The 17761-nt window shown below is 33.9% G+C and overlaps 1 protein-coding gene across 1 annotated transcript; it reads left to right on the top strand.

Moving 5' to 3' along the window:
• Nucleotides 1-1121: 1121 nt before the first annotated feature.
• LOC138324598 (carbohydrate sulfotransferase 11-like) lies at nt 1122-9275 on the top strand. Its single transcript, XM_069269649.1, has 3 exons — nt 1122-1547; nt 5591-5670; nt 6749-9275. The coding sequence occupies exons 1-3, from the start codon at nt 1451-1453 to the stop codon at nt 7856-7858; spliced, it is 1287 nt and encodes a 428-aa protein (XP_069125750.1). The 5' UTR covers nt 1122-1450; the 3' UTR covers nt 7859-9275.
• Nucleotides 9276-17761: the final 8486 nt, after the last annotated feature.

Consider the following 17761-nt stretch of genomic DNA (forward strand, 5'->3'; position numbering starts at 1 on the left):
GCCTTACTCTCAGGGGGCGAAAGGCGTGTCAAACTCAAAGGCCAACATAGATGAGTCGGGGCCAAGGGATAGGAAAGAAACACATTACCTGCAGGGACGCGGTCACCCCTTCAAATGCCATACAATATAATGATAAGGTACACATAATACAAGAGCGTTATAGTAATACCCTCTCCTCCTATCCGCATAATAGATAGATAATATTATTTAGTATGTATGTTACGTAAACAATATGCTTACATATTATTAATACAAATATATATGGACGAGAAAGATTTACTGCAATATTATACCCTAGCTATTTGTATATTTTTGTCTCATACCTCTGTGTAATTATTACAGATATCACTTCATTTTTTTTTTCATTTCTGTATATTTAATATATATTTATGTTTCGTCACTATATGAATCAACCAACTGACAAAAACAAACATTTGCCTATTAAAACACTATGAATACAACGATTCTCGTGCATCGATTAACTGTTTTCAAACATCACGCCAGTTTCATAATAATAAAAAGAAGTCCCCCACAATATTTTAATGTATAATCTTTAATGTGTTGTTTTTTGATACAGTAACGCGCTTCACGGGATATGCAGATAGCTTCTTCTAATAATAGCCGCTATGAAAATTAGAAAAAATAATTCAATTCCTATATAAAAGCCTCAGAATACATGTACTATAACAGGTAAGCCTATATAAAGAGACAAGATATCCCATCATTTTAATGATTTCACTAAAATATCATATAACATTTGTAGACATGTAAGGCAGTCTTGGTCGGCATTAGTACTTTGCATGGGGTAAGACAGTACCTGCATAACGCCCGTAGGTATGAGGGAAACATTTGGTGATATTATAATATCTAATATATATTATATAATATATAATATACACAGTAGTCGTTGTACAAACACCCAGACATTTATAATTGTAGGTAAGTAATTCTGAGATAACTTTATTAACAGGCTAACTGATGCGTAACGAAGATCAATGTAAATATATTGATAATATCAACCGTGTAAATGGGTAAAATGTCAATAATTTGATATGTTCAGTAGAGCAGCCCTTCTAACAGTAACTCGGCTGGTGTGTCCAGGTGGATATTGGTGACGTCATTATTGCCACGGACTGGAGGCTAACCGGACCAAGATGTAGACTGTACATCATTTCGAGATTTTTTGAAACTCTGGTTAAAATTATTCTCCCAGGGCTCGGATATCACCGGAAGAAGGACGTTGTCGCAACAATTAATCAAGCAATACGACTTATTTAGTTTGTACACTGCTTCTGATAAGGGCATACGTTAATACATAATTTTATCTTTTTACTTTACCTACTGCACCAGCATGGGTATGTAAGATGTCATACATATGATTTGTGGAAGAAACATTGGATGGAAGGTTTTACCGGGAATGTGAGTTACAAATGTAAATGGAGAAGTTAAAATGAAGTGTGTCCGTCGTATAATGTCTAGGAGGTATCCTCTACTTCTGGCGGTACCATTGCTATTGGAAACGATCTTCATTGTATACATATTTACCGGTAAGTTTTTAAGGAAAAAACTTATAAAATAACTCGCCTTTGTTTGTAAAATTATGTTCTAATGTGATGTAATAATATCTTGTTGCGTGCGTACTTCCCTTCTCCTTTTTATAGTGCTACCATACTGGAGAATGTCTAAAAGAAACTGTGCAAGCACTTCACACCCAGTCACATTATAATGACAACGGACAAACCAGTCGTCCCGTTTCCTTTATGCTAATAGTTGTCATGGAAATCAAAAAAATATTTCAAACATTGTCTTTTATAATATTTTCAGACAAAGTGTATTGTTGTATATAAGACACTACAGCTGATTATCATACGATATCTGTTTCATAACATGAACAGCCTGTCATAAATGTGTAACCCTTTCGTTTAATTTTTGTGAATATCAGATATAAAATGTGTTTTCCGAGATTTTTGGATTTGACACAATATCACTAACCATGAATTTTGGAGTGGCGAAATGTGTTTTTTCATTGAGAATTTTCTTCACCTAGTACATCATTAAATCTGGGTATTCATTTTATAGAGAATTACAGATCTTTTCTGATGAGGTTTCCGTATTGTTAAAGTCTCTTTTTCTACTTAGATAGATCAGACACTCTTCTTAAACATAACTCTGCTATACTTTAACGAAGACAATTATATAATAGGAAAATATTGCTTTAATTTTACCTAGTATATGTCCACAACGGAACAATTTCCATAAATCAAATATTTTGACAAATAGGTACACTATCTAATAATTAAATACCAATATCTCAAAAACGAACAAACGGGTTTATGTTTTTCCTTACATTCCCTTGTAGGGTATCAACTCCTATTTTAAAAATATGTGAGAAAAAAATCGTGACAAAGTCAAGCAAACAAAGTTTTAAGCTTATTTCAACACATTTCATATATTATAAGTGTTTTTAATTTGGATCTATCAGTCTTTGTGAAGTATGTTTTAAGCATTAATGTGATTCGCGCCTTCATCAATTCTGTTTAAACGAGAATAAAATATTGAGTGGATAGCTTTATTTGATTTGTGGTGTGTAGGAAAAGCATATATCGCCATAATTAAAGCATATTTTTGTAATGTGAAAAATGCCCCGGAGAAGATATATCCCACGTACACAGTTCACTTTATAATATATAATTCCATTTCATATGAGTATAGATGATATCTGCGAACGTACAGTAAGCAATAATTACCACAAGATACGCAAGCGAATATAATTGAAATGTATCAGTAAATATTGTGGATTGAGTAAACTCGCACTTCTTCTCATACGTTTATAAGTAGTTCCAGGCGATTTTGTAAAAGCTTTTAACAACAATCTACAACGGTGATACATTTGGTTTATTAGACTTATGCAATTTAAAAGTCCTATCTACAGTTAGGGCATTTCAGAATGACCTGTCATGCATGGAAGGCGTTGGGATTGTACATTTGGGAAGTTTCTACATTTGGGAAGTTTCGACATATTTGTAGAAGAAATGTATTTTCTGATCATAATCTCAAGTTGCGTTGCGCTGATCTGTCTGAATAGTTTCAGACTAATACAGAAGTACAAACGAACAGCTGTTTAGGATTACTGAGAAAGTTAATACTCTGTCTTTTGTAATGCTCATCTGATTAAATTACATTATTTTTGCTTCTCTCGTTCTTCAGCATACCGTCCTATGGCCTGGCTTGTATCTTGTAACATGTTCAACTGCTTCATGATTAGTGTTTGTTACATACTGACATTATTTTTGTGAGTGTTCGATTTTCGTGTAACAATGCTTAGTTGATCACAACACGACTACGTAAATAAATGTAAATAAATAGTAAAATGTACAATGGCCGAAAACGGACTGACATAATTGTGTTACTAGTAACAAGTTTTCGTCAGCAAAATGTGTACGTACAAATTTTGTGTCAAAAACCTATTGTTATAAGCATGTTATAGTAGTACGTTTTCGTCAACAAAATATGTACGTACATATTTTGTTGACGAAAACCTGTTGTTATGATAGTAATAGATTTGGCTGTACACGAAATATGTACATGACAAAAACGTGTAGTTTAGAAATCTACTGAAACCGTATACCAATTAACATTCCTTTGTTCTGTGATTGATCGTTACACGGTCATATGCTGACTTTACCAGATAAAGGCTTTGAAAGGCAAAAACAGTTTTTAGTTTCCTTTCATTATTTTGTTGTTTTCAAATGCATGAGGTTTAATACATATTGAAACTTAATTCTGAAGGTAACCCGGATGGCTGTAATTACCACTTTATCAAATACATATTTATTCAAAGTTAATAGCCTGCAACTGCGAAACCGCCATATTCTTATGGTAAAAAACTAGACATACTTCTCATAGTAGTAAACCTGCCCCTATTATTAGTCTTTTTTGCCTGTAAATCAGGGAGGAAAAAGGGGGGGGGAGGGGGATCGAATTAATCTTGACTCATATAGTTATAAGAATAGAACTATTATAATAATACGTCTAAATGGGTTATTACTGAGAACGTCTTATACGTTGTATATCATGACTCATGGTAGTATATGTATACATCGCGTTTCGCTTTTGATGCCATGCCCTTATCAGGTTAAGTCACTATATGACCGTTTAAGAATCAATCACAGAAGAAAAAGAATGTTAATTGGTATATGGATCCAGTAGATTTCCAAACTACACGTTTTTGTCATGTACACGTGTCGTGTACAGCCAAATTTTACTACTATCATAGCAACAGGTTTTTGACACAAAATTTGTACGTACATATTTTGCTGACGAAAACGTTTTACTAGTAACACAATTCTGTCAGTCCGTTTTCGGCCATCGTAAAAATGGGTGTTACATGTCACAATCCATTTAAGTTTTACATGGTGTGGAGATTTCCATATGTATTACCTAAATAATGTTTAATATAATCTTTACATGTGTCCTTTGGTTTTAATTAAAGTTGTATGGTCCAGAACTTGCTCTCTTTTTTCATAGAAAAAAAAAAACATTTTTAAACAAGTTTTGAAGGCCCAATATGATTATGTAACTTTTCAATATATTTTGTAATCACAAAAATATACAATGACCGAACATTGTACCAGTGACCTAGAATACAGATGAAAGACGTGTATTATGATATTATTCCATGCAGATAAACCCATGATATACGGCTATGATTAAAAATCGTCTTGTAAACATACCTGACATCGTGAAACAGTCGTCATTACAAAACCGACAATTACCGAAGCGATTTCTATATAGGCCTTCAATGTACATATTCTCTACTACCGATAACATATTTGTTTCTGTTTTTCCCGTTCCGAAGTCGACCGGGTCACGTGAGATTTCCCGGAAATCGAAAATTCTTCGTATCGCTTAGGTTTGTATTTTTTGTGGACCACATTAATTATTTTCTATTTTTATTTTTCATATTTACTTTTTTTCGAAACTTCACTTGATCTCAGTAACAACTAACTTTGCTTTTGTAGAGAGAACGTGGTAGTTTTCTTGTAAATGTTTATTCTTAAAAACAACGGAATAATTATGTATATTGGGCCTTGAACTTTCCTATATTTACCGACTTTTTTAAAGTTATAAAGTAATTAAATTTAAAAAAAAAATGATTTTTCTCGTTTAAAATAGCTCGGAAGTCTCCCAGCTGTTTCGATTTATTCCGATATGTACGGGCGTTGCCGATGTTGGACACGTGATATGACTCGGGAGGTTCCGATCTGTACGGGTATCGCTAATGTCGGTCACGTGATACAAGTCGTATTTCCGATATTACCGGAAAGTTTTAAACATGACGTTGGTCTGTAACAGCTTTTAAAATACATATTTATTCCCTCTATCTGAATGGTATGTTGGTGCTTTAATTAACCTAAAGCCTCATATGCATGTTTTACAATAGTTTGTTTGAGTGAAAATTACATGATATCGAACCTTAACGAAACGTGATTCTACAGCTGTGGCTATTTAATCGTTTTGGAGATATGACCAGGAAATCACTGTATCACATTATCCGATGGATATTTTATATATGTTACTTGGTTTCCAGTTGAACGAAACGTGATTCTACGGCCGTGGCAAAATGAAGTTTTTAGGGAAATGACCAGGAAATCACTGAATCAAATTAAGGTAATGGACTCTCATAGCAAACTATTATATAAACCTAAGATTTATAAAATCCTTACTTCTCTCAATAAGTATGTCATAGTTCTGATGGTAAATTGTAAATACTTTTCATCTGGCCATGATTAAAAGTGAGATATAACGTTGATTGTTTCTTTTATTGCACGCTAAATGGAATTTTAATACCAATGGTTTAAGTGAACAGTCGGTCAAGGATGGCTAAAGTTGGTAAAAATGGTGTGAATGTATCCAGTATTATTTCTTATGAAATAGAAAAATAAAATCTCTTGTCAAAATCTGTCTGCGTACGAAGAAATTAATTAAAAGTATGGGAATTCTAAAACGTCCTCCCGGCTCACTATGTCTGTGGTTACCTTTCCACGCAGCCTCGCTTTCAATGCTTTCAACTTTTGTTTACTTTAATGGTCAGAACTTGGAAACTAAGCAGAACTTGACCGTCCTATTAATATGTCAGAACTTTTGGAAGGCCAATGAACGCATTTAGACTGGTTTTCTATGCCCGACTATTCACTTTAATCTTTATATATGGCAAAAATCTTTTGTAGTCATATTTTCGTCTTAGGTAGATTCGTCATCAAAAGAGCATTCTTCGTCGTCCTATGCTTTATCCTCACCAAATGTATGGATTGATTTTATCTAAAATAATGATAACTTTAAGCTAACTAATTATTACAGGGTTTAATTTCGTGTTTCTATATAGCTTTATAGCGATTTTTGTCGAGATACAGTGTCATTTGTTTTTTATATCCCTGTGTTGTGACATTTTCTAAAGTCTACGAATGAACACTGATATCTATGTTATCAAAGGTTGCGTTCTTGTTCAACGAAATGGTGATATTAAATTTATTATTAACCATATCGATTTATTTTATTTCATTTTAATTAATTTAAGCAGGTAATCATTGTTTAGTCGTTTGTTTGTGTCCATATTATCATGTGTTAAATGATGTTTTAGTATTTTATCAAATATAAAACATATATATATTCATTCGTCGTAATATGTTGATAGATCATTTTCTTGATCATTTTCATTTAATGACAACGTTAAAACATCTTATTTCAGAACATTCAACAAAATGATTCAACACTTAATTCTCCTGTGTACATACAAAACCAACGAAAGGAAACGTTGAATTCTATCTGCAAGAAAATTACAATACATCCACCGTCAGAAAATTTGACGATTGTGTATAACAAAGTACATAAACTGATCTATTGTGAGGTACCAAAAATCGGATCCACATTCTGGTTACGATTTATACATTTACTGAAACAGAACAAAACGGCAAGTCCATTTGCTATAAAACCCCATTCGGTCATCTCTTTAAAGGTTAAGGAAAAGTTCACATATAGAGACCTGACTTTGGAAAATTCTACTAGGTTTTTGTTTGTCCGTAACCCATATAATCGTTTGTTTTCCGCATATATTGATAAATTGTTTTCTCCAAACCCGTACTTCTGGTCCAGTTTAGGAAAGTATATTATCAAAACCTTCCGACACCATCAATCCCGTTGCGGACATGACGTGACTTTTCACGAGTTTCTTCAATATGCCGTTCATTCCGAAACAACACACAAGCAACAGAACAACCACGTGACATCCATTTGGCAGCTTTGTTCGCCTTGCCATACAAACATTAAATACAACATCATTGGTAAGATGGAAACATTTAAAGATGACACGAACTTTATATTGGATGACCTTCATCTCAGGGAGTACAAAAACATATTAAAAAACATGTCGGTAGACGCAATACGTGACACTCTATACGACACTGCTCACGCATATATCGAAATGCGAAGTAGCGCTTACAGGTGTATATCGATAAAGGAAGCTGCCGAACGAATATGGACAAAACTAAAAGTTAGAGGTTTTATTGCTGCCGACCTCCCAGTTCCTAAAAAACTTAGCTATAAAAGTAAAAGAGAAGTGTTTGAAATATTCGAAGATGCTCATTCAAAATCAGTTTCCAAATTAGGACGACAAGGTTTGAAGAGACAGCAGCGTGCATTCTTTGTACAAGCTTTCCGGAAAATACCCAAACAAACAGTAGAGGAAATAAAAGAAGGATTTGACATGGATTTTAGAATGTTTGGCTATGAAAAAGATATGGAAGGACTATTAAATGACATTGATTATGCTAATGATTCCTTCACCAACATTTTGTTTTGAACAATGTTTATGCTATGTGGTATATTTTTTGAAGTTTCGATTTCGAACGGTTTTTAAATTTGTGAATTGAAAGCAGTCGTTCTGTCAAATTCATTAAAATCAAACTTTTTTCACTTTCCTTTTCTCAAATTTAAAAGTTGTGTTTTCTTTAGAAATCCGTCTTATACAAATGTTATACATTATATGTAAAATATTAGGCCCACGGGGTACCGTATCGGAATATTCTGTTTGGTCTCATGACAAGAATTTTTGAAAACCGATCGACCACTTCAGTTGCGAGATACCGCCCTCCTAAGTCCTCGATTGTTAACTGTATACATCGACTGCTAATCAGAAAATCCCTTATAGAGACAGGCAGATGGAATAACGTCCCTCGCGAGGAACGGTTTTGTCCCCTCTGTACAAACTGTGTTTGAGCCGAATACCACTACCTATATGTATGTAATAATGAATCTGTTGTAGTATTACGAGAAATTTATATACCCAGACACTACTTTACTATTCAAAATTCTCACAAAATGAAAGGAATGTTCACTATATGCAATACAACATTATTAAGGAAAGTAATTCGTTTCATTCAGAGAGTAATTAAGCTTCTTTTAAGATGATCCACCACTGACGAATGGTATTGTTTCACTATCAAACACAGGAGCAGACGATTTAGTATTTTTCTTCAGTTACAAAAATTACTTTCTTTACACCATTACCACCATTGTAAAGTTTGAGCTTCTAAGTTTACTTCAAGTTAAAAATATGAAAAATATTTAATTGCATCCCGAAAAAAATCCGTGTCACTCTATCCTATATTGAATGAAGTACTGATTTCGCATGCACCAAAGGCGAAATAAGTTATTTATATATTTTTTGTGTTAATTAGACGTATATATACACGATAAAACACCAATTATTGTTCAAATGATGAATATCATTTATGCTCTGTCGGCGGGGGAGCATCTTTAAATGTTTCAATGTATCTCGATTTCTCTATTGATGGCTGTGTCAATTTATTATTTACTTCTTTATTTTTATTGTTATATTTTTCTTTTGACCTCTTGTTACATACGAACATATGTCATGAGTGAATAATAAAATCTTGAAATCTAGTTTAGAAGGTCCCAGTGAACACAGTTCCGGGTTTTTTTAGACATGTCTATCGAAGTAAAATGATTACACACAGCGGTACTGATTCTATTAATATTAAAAAAACAAACAAACATATAACGGTATGTTGTTCATTCAATTTTCAACTGTTTAAGTGGTATACATGTACATGTAGTTCAAATTCATGATGTATGAAAGTATATGTAAATATAGTAGAAACCATCAATTAAAGATGCTCCACCGCCGACAAAGCATAAATGATATTCATCAGTTGGACAATAATTGGTGTTTGATCATGTATATATTATGTCTAATGAACACAAAATTAACATAAGATAATTTATTTCGCCTTTGGTGCATGCACAATCAGTACTTCCTTCAATATAGGATTTATAGTGACAACATGAATTTTTTCTAGGATGCAATTAATAATTTTTCATATTTTTAACTTGAAGTAAAATTGGAAGCTCAAACTTTTCAATGGTGGTAATGGTGTAAATTAAGTAACTTTTGTAACCAAAGAAAAATACTAAATCGTCTGCTCCTGTTTTTGATGGTGAAAAATTACCATTTGTCAGCGGTGGAGCATCTTTAACGGTAAAAGTGTATTTCATCTTTTCATTTTTCATATTTTTTTCTTGAAATTCTAGATTTATCTTAATATATCTGCCAGTAGTAATGATTAATCATAAATGTGTCAATCACATTTTGGCTGATTAGGGGTCCAAAGTGAACAAGTTAATCAAATTCTCGAACATCTCTTAAAGCTATGGAAATATGAGTATATAACAGTAACTGTATAAAGTGTTCTTTTCTTGTTCATTAAGTTTCTCTAAATCGGTATTATATAGTAGCTGTGTTTTCGAATTTCACATGGTAACGTGACATTTTAGTTAGAGAAATTCTTCATTTAAGGAACGCGATACATATGGTTATTTTTAGACAGCGATGATTGACTCAAAATGTGTTTTTAATGACATCATCAATTTTGTTAAAAGTGAACGTCTCTTCACATTTATTTACTTTATCTTCACGTATTATGTGCCAGCACTCCATACCCAGTCGTATTATTTTGACAACGGGCAAACCAGCCGCCTCATTTCCTTTATGCTGGTATTTGTCATGAAAATAAGAAAACATTTCAAAGCTTTGCCTTTTATAATATTTTTTTTAAATACTGTACATGTGAGACACTACAGCTGATTATCATACAATATATGTTACAGTATCAGCATTCCATAACAAATCGGATATTATTGTGTAACCCCGCTCAAAATGAACCACCATAAGAAATTTTTTTTTTTTTCTTATATCTTGCTAGTAAAAAGATATGGAATTCAATTTCTGATCAATGACGGATCTATTTAAAAGTTTCCTTTATGCCTTCGTTTAATGTTTGTGAATACCAGATATGAAATGTTGTTTACTCCGCGATATGTGGATTTGACACAATACCACATGCCCTACATTTTGGAATAGTGAAATGTGGTTTTTCATTGGGAACTCTAGCTTTTCTTGACCTGGTACATCATTAAATCTGGGTATTCATTTTATAGAGCATTACGTATCTTTTCTGATGAGGTTTCCGCATTGTTAAAGTCTCGTTTCTACTTGGATAGAACTTGTTAAACATAACTGCTGTATTTTAACGAAGACAATTATAATATAGGAAAAAATTGCTTTAATTTTTATCTAGTTGATGTCCACAACGGAATAATTTCCATAAAATGTAATCGTTTGTCAAATAGGTTCTTATAGTATATTATAATTAAGTTGCCAATAGCTCAAAAAAACGAACACACGGGTATATGTTTTTTTCTTACATTCCTTTCTAGGGTATCAACTCCTATTTTCTAAACATATATGAGAAAATATTTTAATACAAGAAAATTGTGTACATCCTTAAAAAACAAAAAATGAAAATAACGTAACCAAACCAAACAAACATTGTGTTTAATAGAAATGTTTGTTTCAACACAAATCATACATACGTGCTTTTTATTTATAAGTCTTTGTGAAGTATGTTGGTAGTTTTAAGCATTAATGTGATTTGTGCCTACATCAATTTTGTTTTAAACGAGAATAAAATATGGAGTGGATAGCTTTATGTGATTTGTGATGTGCAGGAAAATCAAATTTTTGTTGTTTGTTTGTTTGTTTGATTAATTAACGTCCTATTAACAGCTATGGTCATGTACATGGCCTCCCATGTATGCAGTGCTTGTATGTATGTTGTGCGAGGTGCGTGTTTTGGGAGACTGCGGTATATTCGTGTTATGTCTTCTTATAGTGGAACTGTTGCCCTTTTTTAGTGCTATATCACTGAAGCATGCCGCCGAAGACACCAAGCAACACACCCCACCCGGTCACATTATACTGACAACGGACGAACCAGTCGTCCCACTCCCGTTATGCTGAGCGCTAAGCAGGAGCAGAAACTACCACTTTTATAGACTTTGGTGGAAAACCAAATACCGCCATAATCAAAGTAATGTGAAAAATACCTCGAAGAAGATATATCCCACGTGCACAGTTCACTTTGATAATATATTATTCCATCTTATATGAGTAAAGAAAGATATCTGCAAACGTACAGTAAGCAATAATAACCATAAGATACGCACTCGAATATTATTAAAATCTACTGTATTAGTAAATGTTATGGTATGAGTAAACTCGCACAAATAACTTTTTATTCTTCGAAAAGTAGTAAAAGGCGATTTTATAAAACCTTTTTACAGCAATCTACAACGGTGATATATTTGGTTTATTAGACTTATACAATTTAAAAGTCCTATTTACAGTTAGGGCATTTCAGGAGGTCCTGTCATACGTGGAAGGCGGTGTGGTGTGTGGATGATTGTACGTTTCGGAAGCTTCGATATAATAGTAGTAGAAATGTATTTTCTGACCATAATCTCTAGTTGAGCTGACTGATCTGTTTGTATAGTTCATACTCATACAGACATACACATGAACAGCTGTTTAGGATTACTGAGAAAGTGAACCTAATATTCTGTCTTTGGCAAGCTCATCTGATTAAATCACATTACAGTTGCTTCTCTCGTTCTTCAGTATACCATCCTATAATCTGGCGTGTATCGTGTAACATATGTTTCATTGTTTCATGATTAGTGTTTATGTTACATACTGACATTATTTTTGTGAGTGTTCGATTTTCGTGTAACAAAGCTTAGTTGATCACAACACGACTACGTAAATAAATAGGAAAACGGGAATTATATGTCATAGTCAATTTTATTTTTTACATGGTTTTGACATTTCCATATGTATTTCCTAAATAATATTTGATATGATTTTTACATGTTTCCTTTGGCTTCCAGTTAAAGTTGTATGGTCCAAAACTTCCACACTTTTTGTTATAGAAAAACAAAACATTTAAAGTGTTCTACATATTTTTTCGCCGCCTTTTTAAGTTTTAAATGCCTCATATATGTACCTTGTCAGGGTTTTTTTTTTTGTAATCACAAACATATACAATTACCGAAGTATACCATCGTGAAACAGTCGTCATTGCAAACCGACAATTACCGAAGCGATCCCTATATAGGTATACATATTCTCTCTACTACCGATAATATATTTGTTTGCAAAAGTCGATCGGGTCACGTGATATTTTCCGGATAATCGAGACTTTTTCGGTATTCGTTTCGGTTTGTATTTTTTGTGGGGCCACTATTAAACTATGTTTTTTATTATATTTTCTATAATTTTTTTGTTCGAAACTTCACAGTTGGTCTCAGTTACAACTTACCTTGCTTTAGTCAACATGTTGTTGCAGATAGAGGAGTAAACGTGGGTAGTTTTCCGATCATATTCCGATCTGTACGGGCATTGCCGATGTTGCCACGTGATACGACTCATGAGATTCCGATCTGTAACGGGTATCGCCGATGTTGGTCACGTGATGATGCAAAATCGTATTTCCGATATTACCGGAAAAGTTTTTAAAACATGACGTTGGTCTGTAACAGCTTTGTAAAATGCTTGTTATTTCTTCCCTTTATCTTAATAGTATGTCGGTGCTTTTATTGGTCTGACGTATCATATGTATGTTTGTACAATAGGTTGTTAAAGTGAAAATTACATGAAATCCAACCTTAAACGAAACGTGATTCTACAGCTGTGGCTATTTAATCATTTTGGAGATATGACCAGGAAATCAATGTATCATATTACCCGATGGATATTTAATATATGTTACTTGGTTTCCAGTTTAACGAAACGCAATTCTACGGCCGTGGCGAAATGAAGTTTTTAGTGAAATGACCAGGAAATCACTGAATCAAATTAAGGTAATGGACTCTCATAGCAAAATATTATATAAACCTAAGATTTATAAAATCCTTACGTCTCTCAATAAGTATGTCATTGTTTTGATGGTAAATTGTATATTCTTTTCATCTGGCCATGATTAAAAGTGAGATATAACGTTGATTGTTTCTTTCATTGCACGCTAAATGGAATTTTAATGCCAATGGATAATTTTTGTTATATAGCAAAAATCTTTTTCTCTTGTAGTCATATTTTCATTTTAGGTAGATTCTTCATTAAAAGAGCATTCTTCGTAGTCCTATGATTTATCCTTACCGAATGTATGGATGATTTTATCTAAAATAATGATAACTTTAAAGTTGCTCCTGACAAATGGTATTTTTTCCACTATCAAACATAGGACCAGACGATTTAGTATTTTTCTTCAGTTACAAAAGTTACTTACTTTGCACCATTACCACCATTAAAAAGTTTGAGCTTCTAATTTTACTTGAAGTTAAAAACATGAAAAATAATTAATTGCATCCCGAAAAAATTCCATGGCACTATATCTTATATAGAATGAAGTAATGATTCTACGCATTTACCACATAGGCGAAATAAATCATTTTATGATGTTTTTGTGTTCATTAGGCATTATATATACTCGATTAAGCACCAATGATTCGTTCAAATGATGAATGTCGTTTATGCTCTGTCGGCGGCGGGGGAGCATCTTTTAAATTAACCATAATTATCGCAGGGTTTTAAATTTCGTGTTTACTATATAGCTTAGCAATTATAGCGATTTTTTGTCGAGGATTAAAGTGTCATTTGTTTTTTAATATCCCCTGTGTCTTGAGACATTTTCTTTAGGTCTCTACGAATGAAAACTGACATCTATGTTATCAACGGTTGCGATCATGTTCAACGAAAATGGTGATGTTGATTATTTATTCCTATATCCGTTAAATTTTTAATCCCTAATTTATTGTTTAATTTAATTTTAAGCAGGTATATCATTATTTAGTCGTTTGTTTGTGAGCGTGTGCCATATCTATCATCGTATTGCGAATGATCGCTTTGTAGTATTTTATAAAATATTAAAACAGAGATATATTCTATTCCGTCATATAAACCATGTTGATAGACACAGCCGACTTTATAAAAAAATCATATCAGTTTACGGTATTGTTGGCATCGTATTACATATCTTGATCACTTTCATTTAAATGACAAACGTAAAAACCTTACACCCTTATTTCCCAGAACCTTCAACAAAAAATGATTCAACACTTATTCTCCCTGCGGCTTGTACATACAAAACCAAACAGAAAGGAAACCCCCCTTGAATTGACTGAATATCTATCTTCCGAAATTTACAATACAATCCAACCTAGGGTAGTCAGAAGGATTTCGACGAATTGTGTATATTCAAAGCACATAATAAACTGATCTATTGTGAGTATTACCTAAAAATCAGATCCACATTCAGGTTACGATTACGATTTATACAATTTACTGAAACTCAACACAATACGGTAAGTCCATTTGCTATAAACCCACTAAAAGTCGGGTCATCTCGATTTAATGGTTAAGGAGAAAGTGGCTCAGACCTGACATTTGGAAGGATTTTGTTTTTGTACAGTTAACCCATGCTAATCGTTTGTTTTCGACGCATATATTGATGATAATTGTTTTCTCCACAACCCGTACTTTCTCGGAGTCCAAGTTTTAGGAAAGGATATTTTTTTGAAGATTCGTTTCTATTTCGAAACGGTTTTTAATTTTGTGAATTGAAAGCAGTCCGTTCTGTCAAAGTCTTCATTAAACATCGAGCAAACGTTTTTTCAACTTTCCTTTTCTCAAATTTAAAAGTTTTGTGTTTTCTCTAAAGAAATCCGTCTTATACCAAGTGTTATACAATATATGTAAAATATATAGGCACCATGGACGGTACCGAATCGGATTATTCTTCTGTCGTCATGAGCAATGAAATTTTGAAAACCGATCGGCCTGCTTTTTGACGTTGATCGTCACAATAACGAAAGCCCGCCCTCATTAATACCGCCTCGTCCCTCGATGTAAAACTGTCTACATCAGTCGACTGCTAATCCAGAAAATCTCCTATAGAGGACATGCAGATGGAATAACGTCCCTTGCGATGAACGGATTTTGTCCCCCTCTGTACAAACTGTATTAATCTGCACCGGGGGTGGGGATGCTGTTGCCCTTGTTGTACTTCATCACAACGGCAAGCATCAATGATGGATAAAGCACTATATATATACAACGACGCAATCCATTTCCACTATTTATGTAGAGGACACAACTCATCGAATATAACTGCAGTGTCCTCGACCAAAAACACAAACCAACTAACACAATCATTCAATGCAACACACAAGCCATACTCATGGGAGGGCAGGTCCTTTCATGGACCTTAACTGACGTTTCAATCTAAGCAAACGTTACATGATGTATTCACACTGATGTTTAACAAAGTGTTTTCAGTAAGAGTTTTTTTCACAATGTTCATCGTCATTTATTCACAATATCTTCTGAAAAAGCTAAAACTCCCTTGGCTCTGGTTCTATTAATTGATACCATTATAATGAATTCAAAACCTTCTATTTGACCAGCCTGTTTCTTAACTGCGTTTTGACTCTTTTTTAAGCTGGAATATCCTCTCCGTCACAATCTGAAAAATGAAAAATCATAAGGGTTAGTGAATTCAAGACAGGTAATTAAAACAAACAAACATTAATACAAATTAAATAATTTTATAGTGAATACCATACTGATAACGTTGACGAACCAGTCGTCCCATTTCCTGTAAATTGCTGAATACGCTATGCGCAGGAGCAATAAACAGAACCACTTATATAGACTAAGTGGTGTGTCTCGCTAAGGACACAGATGACCACACATGCCTACACCCACATCATGCAAGCGCTATCCAATGTCTCAAACATGAGCTTCCGGTGTTCCACTATCTTACTCGAGACACTTAGAAATGCTTATAAAGATACAGATATAACATTATTCCACAATTATTTACATTCATTTACAACATAGGTAATTGAATGACACTCTACATTTAATCGTCTCAGTATATCTCGCTGCAATGTTTTTTTATAAAATAAAAAGAGATTATATAGTACTATGTGAATTGGGACCTGCAGCGTTTAGGGCGTTTAGAATTATTCCTCGCTAGTCCCTATTGCATGATCGTAGAAGTGCACACTAAATTTAGGGATATTAGTCGTATCTCTATATCTATCATTCTACCGGTCACTTATACACTTCCTAATGCCTCCCTTGGCACCTCGCCTCAATTTTTTGCCTTAGGAATTCCATGATCAAACTTTAAAATCATTCCTTGATAACGCTTTCATCACTGTCACTCTCATTAACAATTTTCGGAATCTAATTAGCATCATTTATGCACTTTCCCCAATCTCTGACCTCATATGACTGGTTTTCACAGTGTTGATGGCCCTGCAGGTAGGGCGTTAGAATTGTATCTGCTTCCCCTATTGCATAATCGTAAGAAGCGACTAAATTTAGGATCTTATCTTTTCTCTTCTTCCTAAAGTATTCTTCCTAACGTCTCCTTTGACACCTCACTTTTGGCCTTTAGTTGAACGCTCGCCCCTGTGAGGAAGGCTCTGGGTTCTATCCCCTGGTCGAGACACACCAAAGTCTATAAAAGTGGTAGTTTCTGCTCCAGCTTAGCACTCAGCGTACAGGGAGTTGGACGACTGGTTCACCTGTTGTCAGCATAATGTGACCGGTAAGAGTATGAAGCTTGGTGTCTTCGGCGGCAACAGTTCCACTCTACAAGAAGACACATGGATATACTGCAGTAGTTCAAAACACGCACGCAACACACTACATACATGGAACGCCGTCCTTACATGACCATAGTTGTTAATAGGACGTTAATGAATCAAACAAACAAAGACTTTCGGGTTGAAACATGGCCGCGCTTTGTTAAATACATATCATTCATTCATACATTCATTCTAGACAACATATCATATCATACCCGATATATCCTAATTCATACATATCTATCACACACGATCCATACCTGGCCAGGACTCGATCGCACATAAGCTTACTTCAATTCTGTCACAGTACCTTATTATCCCATTCTACACCCTAAACCGTAATGACCTTTTCCTATATTTAAGCCCATTACACATTCTCTCTCGTAACAGTATCACCACCACTCTGAGTTCTGACCAGTGGTCGGTGATATATAACGGTTCATTCGAACAACATCTAGTAAAATAGACAATATTCTATGAATGTGTTATCAAGATATATGTTTAAAACTTAAGTGTCCCGGTAAATCTGATACAATTGATCTATGTAATTGATATTTTTTTTAGCCCACCATCATCAGATGGTGGGCTATTCAAATCGCCCTGCGTCCGTGGTCCGTCGTCCGTCCGTAAACAATGCTTGTTATCACTATTTCTTAAAAACTGCTGCAGGGATTTTGTTCAAACTTCACAT

Source organism: Argopecten irradians, chromosome 5 (assembly GCF_041381155.1).
Source record: "Argopecten irradians isolate NY chromosome 5, Ai_NY, whole genome shotgun sequence".
Classification (NCBI taxonomy): Eukaryota; Metazoa; Mollusca; class Bivalvia; order Pectinida; family Pectinidae; genus Argopecten; species Argopecten irradians.